At 45.5% G+C, this 5,081-nt stretch overlaps 1 protein-coding gene across 1 annotated transcript; it reads left to right on the forward strand.

Annotated features, from left to right (window-relative positions):
* Nucleotides 1–3,158: 3,158 nt before the first annotated feature.
* On the forward strand, nt 3,159–4,998 carry LOC135809708 (uncharacterized; the record flags this gene model as incomplete). Its single annotated transcript, XM_065323125.1, is given in 1 exon segment — nt 3,159–4,998. A coding segment is annotated over 1 exon segment (1,108 nt), but the record flags the coding sequence as incomplete, so codon positions are not given.
* Nucleotides 4,999–5,081: the final 83 nt, after the last annotated feature.

Raw genomic sequence — 5,081 nt, forward strand, 5'->3', positions numbered from 1 at the left:
AACTGGAGTGTGAAACAGGTGCGGGCGCATGCATGATCAGATTTCATTAACCAGCACTACAGCATCATGCATGTCATGTACCAGTACGGGAAAGTGGATTAGCTAACCGCGCACCACCAATATGGAATGCACGATTTAAATTTCTATGCAAATCCAGTCAGTTAAATACTTCAAGTAGGAAAAATCAAACCAAATAAATAGGAAAATCCAATTAGAAAAGAAAAGAATGAAGTTAACTAGGGAATACCAAAACAATGAGCAAACCGGTATCCGCAAACACCATCCAAGCAGCACCGTTAACCCAACTAATCCAACAATCCAGGCAGGCTGCCAGAGCTTTTCTGGAGTCTTTTGAAAAGTGACTTGAATCTTGTAAAGTTATCTCCTTTTATCTTTGCTTGCTGTCTTGAGATTGAGTTTCTTTATATATGTCTATTTATCAATCTATAATTCATCCATCTATCACTCCCCGCGAACTGATTTTATACATCAGTCGGTAGTGTCTCTGTGTTCACTTATCTGTCAAGCTGGGGTTTTTTTCTTTTTGTGCCAGGTGTACATCATTCTGTATCCAATACATTGTTCGTGCTTGATGACCAGCTTCCCTCAGAATAGGTGTTCTATCAGTATGCAACTTACTACAATCATAAAGGCCACTTTTACGGGCAAACAGAATGCAATTGACAGTGGCATGGCGAATGATTAGAACACAACACCAAAAAATGAAAACAATTGTATGTGTGAAAAAAACGCAAAAAACGAGAACAAAAAAAACAAAAAAAACACCATGCAACTTGATAACCAATGGAACCTTTGACTCTCTATCAAGTTTGCATGAAAAACAGTGTCTAAGAGGCAAAATACACATGTCCGATATGTGAAAATATTCCATATCAGCAACATGTTGCCCAATTACACCCGAAAACGTTTGTTTTTCCAGCTCAGTAAAGGTCTGACTTGATCATAAAGTAGTAAAACATACACGTCTTCGGACCAGTTTTGATATTTCATCCTCCTTGTAACAAATTTGACGTAAATTTTGCAACCCGCCCGCAAAAGCTATTTTCAACTGTTTTTCTTTTGTGCCAGGTCTACATCATCTGTATCCAATCCATTGTTCATGCTTGGTGACCCTGTGAACAGCTGTCCTATCAGTACCAACTTGATAACCAATGGAACCTCTATCAAGTTTTGCATGAAAAACAGTGTCTTGGAGGCAAAATGCACATGTCCGATAATTAAATGAAAATGGTCCATATCAGTAACATTTTGCCCAATTACCCCCCCCCCCCCAAAAAAACTTTTGTTTTTCCAGCTCAGTAAGGGTCTGACTTGATTATAAAGAAGAAAAACATAAACATCTTTGGACCAATTTTGAAATTTCATCCTCTTTGTAAAACATTTGATGTAAATTTTCGCAACCCGCAGAAGCTTTTAAGACTAAATACCGTAAAGTTGCGGATAAAAGCCGGGCTTATAAGCACATAAGCCGCTTTCTGCTTCAGGCTTTAATACAAACCAGGCTTGTATGCAAACCATGCTTATATGCACCACTGATATTTTTGCCAGGCTTGTACGAGCGTAGATCTACCACCGACTACCGGTATGGCGGCAGTTTTACTATGCACCGTATACATAGCGCATGCACTCTTGACCTCCCCGATCCGCACTTGCATAGAAGCCAGGCTTCTACTCGCGACAGGCTTATATTATGCATTTGAGCCGTTTGATTTTCAGGCTTCTATCCGCGATGTGCTTGTATGCAAACCCGGCTTTTATCCGCGATGTGCTTGTATGCAAACCCGGCTTTTATCCGCGACTTTACCGTACATGTGCATGTAGTTGAATTCAAGGCTACTAGAACTTCCCAAATGCTCCAGTTGTGTTCCAGGGATATCCCTGGACGAAGCAGAGCATCAAGAAAGACTCAATAAAGCATTCTAATGAAAATATTTCCTGAAGAGATGTGTGTTAAAAACTCCGCAAAATCGCATATTTTTCTAGGCACCGTACGGCAAGATTTAGCCCAATTACCCCCCCCCCCCAGGAATGTTTTTTTCACTCAGTACACAGGCGCGTAGGTAGGGGGGGGGGTGCTTTGGGTGCCAAAGCACCCCCCCCCCCCCTCAAAAATTTCGACCATGGGTCTGGCTTGGCATGCATTGTATGATCAAACAACCGCGACTGCCCTCGGCCCAGACTGGGTGCATGCTACGTAGATCTGCGAGTACTGCATTGTACTACACGTGCTTGCACTTTTCCATTGCAGTCAGTGACTGTGTGCAAGTATTAGTTACTCCATGAAGAAAGTGGTCTCAAATTCCTAAAACGCGCTACTTGTGGCGCATGTTGCTGCGAAGGTAGCAGGTCTGAAAACACGACAAAATCAGCGAAGCGCTTGCCAAGGAAAGAAGGTGCGGAACTGCTTACCCTACCCCGCTGGAAGGTTGTTACAGTGTACTTGAAAAATGCTAGCTTGCCTTCATCCCCTACCACCTGGAGGCATGGATCGCTTGAAAACGAAGTTTCTTGACATGAATTTGAACGCGCGTCTGCTGAAGGGTCTGCCTCAAACTCTGATGAAGACGTCGACCTTAGCTGCAAGTGCAGCAAAGCGGGAGGCCACAAACTAAAGCTTGGTTCGTCGACAATGCTCAGCCTCAATTTCTAGCTGATTTCTTTGCCCCTCGAGTGGACAAAATAAATTCGAAAAATCTCTCTGGGAAGCAACAATTTTAATGACGCGGAGGAAGTAGATTGTTGGAATGGCAAGCTGGAGACATTCATAATACATAAATAATTCAAGGTGTACACCGCACTAGCATGCATACAATATGCATACATGTACAAGATTCCTCAAAAGAACGTTTTTGGAAGAAAATTATGGGCACCCCCCTTGACCATGATCCTGGCTACGCCCCTGGTACACATGTAGGAAGGTGTAGAAAAAGTAAAACTGAACAATCTTCGGACCAAGTTTTGCCTATTGAGCTACCTTAAATTTCGGCTCAAGCAGCAAGCTTCTGCAACAATTCGCTCAAAGGGTTATATAGTGCGGTGTAGGCTTGGTGCTGCACTGTTGGTGGTAAAACGTACTTCGAAGTACACGTAGCCTTTTGTTCTATGGTATGTTGGTCCTCTTTTTTTCACCTGCATCTAGATGCTGGAGTGCCAGAGATTTTTCCGGGAGAGGACCTCTTCCTGTTCGCACACGCACTTTGCCAGGAAAAGCTCAGGAATGATGATGTGACGCTTCCCCCGCCATCACCCATTAGTTCGATGACCACCAGAGCCGTCTACAACTACGAGGTCATCCGGTCCACACCAAAATCGGCTACTGCATTACCAACGTTCCGGGCGTCCTCCACTGAACCCCATACGCCAGTATCAGTGCCCTCCACTGAGGAGAAAACAAGTCAGACACAGCCACAAGGGATACCAGGGTCTCCAACAACACTGCCCATTACTCGCCAGGATAAATCGACATCGTCACATGTGATAACTTCGGCCACAGACGCACAGCAAATTACCCATGGGAATAGCTCGATATCTCCGCGGGAGACAACCACGACCCCAACAGCTCTGCCAATTACCCAGGGTGAGAGCTCAACAACGCAACCGGAGAAAGCCTCCTATTCAGCAACACAGTCAATTACCTTCCTGACTGCAATAACAAGAACCCTGAGCACTTCATTATTACCGGCATTTCCGGTAGAGACTACATCCTCGACGTGGATGGCCACCCTCAGGCCAGAGATAGGGAGCGCTCAGAGGCGAGAAGACTTGCTGTGGCCGCAATATATCGGCGTTGGGATTGTCTTTGTCATGTGTATTGGCGGGGTCGGTTTGGTCTTGTGTATCATCACACGTCGACTGCAGACATACCGACCACCCGCAGTTACAGATCGACATCGCCACGAGGAGAAGTCTCATTTCCAAAAGCACAGCTTGAAGTCGGGACATCGCCATGGGAGAGATTCTCGACTCCGACAAGGCAGCCAAGTACCCACGGTGATAGCTCAACGTAGCCTTGGGAGAAAAACTCGTCCCCAACACCACTGCCAATTGCGTCTGGGGATGGGTCGACATCGCGAGGGGAGAAACACTCGTCCCCAACAGCACCGGCAATTGCCTGCGCTGAGAGCTCGAGATCGCTTCTGGAGAAAACTTCGCCCCCCACAAAACTGCCAAATACGTATGGGGATGGCTGGACATCGCGCCTGGAGAAAACGTAGTGCCCACCAACACCACCGATTACCTTCCTAACAGAAATAAATATCAAGAACCCTGACCACTTCATTATTGCCGGAATTTCGGGTGGACACTACCGTTGAGGGCACCTCCAGACGAGACCAACAGAATGTTCACCGCACAGAAGATTAAGCTATGGCTGCCATATACTGTATCGGTTACGTCCTCGAAGAGGACGTCATCTCAAGGACAAACGTACAGAATTGTCACCATACAGAAGACCAGCTATAGCTGCAGTATATCGGTGTGCAACTGTTGGTACTGACTGGGCTGGTGCTGTTATCTTCATTTTTAGTAGGGTGATTAGAAGACATCGCCATGGGAAAAACATTGTCCCAGCAATAGAAATAGCCAATTCCACCAGGGGATCGCTCTGCATAATCATTGTCATTGGAGAAATATTTGTCTCCAACGATACTGCCAAATACCATGGCTATAACTGGAGATATCACTATGGGGATTGCCACCTCCAGAATAGTCATACAGAACGGCCCCAGCTAGCTGCGGCGGCATTATAATTATCGATGCAGGGCCTGTTCTATCTTGTGCATGATCATAATTATTACTGTGTAGGGTAGCAGTAGTAACCCAGTCTGTTGCTTTTGATGCACTTTGGTGGATTGATCAGGAATTTGTCTTACAGTTTCTTAAAATAATTATGGTGTTGCCTTGGCTGAATTCATATTATATCAAGTAGCATTGATTTCATTCGTGATTGGCGCTTCATGCCACCCTGCTGCCCGAACCTACGCACAGCAGCGGTATGCCCCACCAATCACACCATCTGCACTGGACCAAGCCACACAATCCAACCAAGGACAAAAGCGAGA

Source organism: Sycon ciliatum, chromosome 2, assembly GCF_964019385.1.
Source record: "Sycon ciliatum chromosome 2, ocSycCili1.1, whole genome shotgun sequence".
NCBI classification, from domain to species: domain Eukaryota; kingdom Metazoa; phylum Porifera; class Calcarea; order Leucosolenida; family Sycettidae; genus Sycon; species Sycon ciliatum.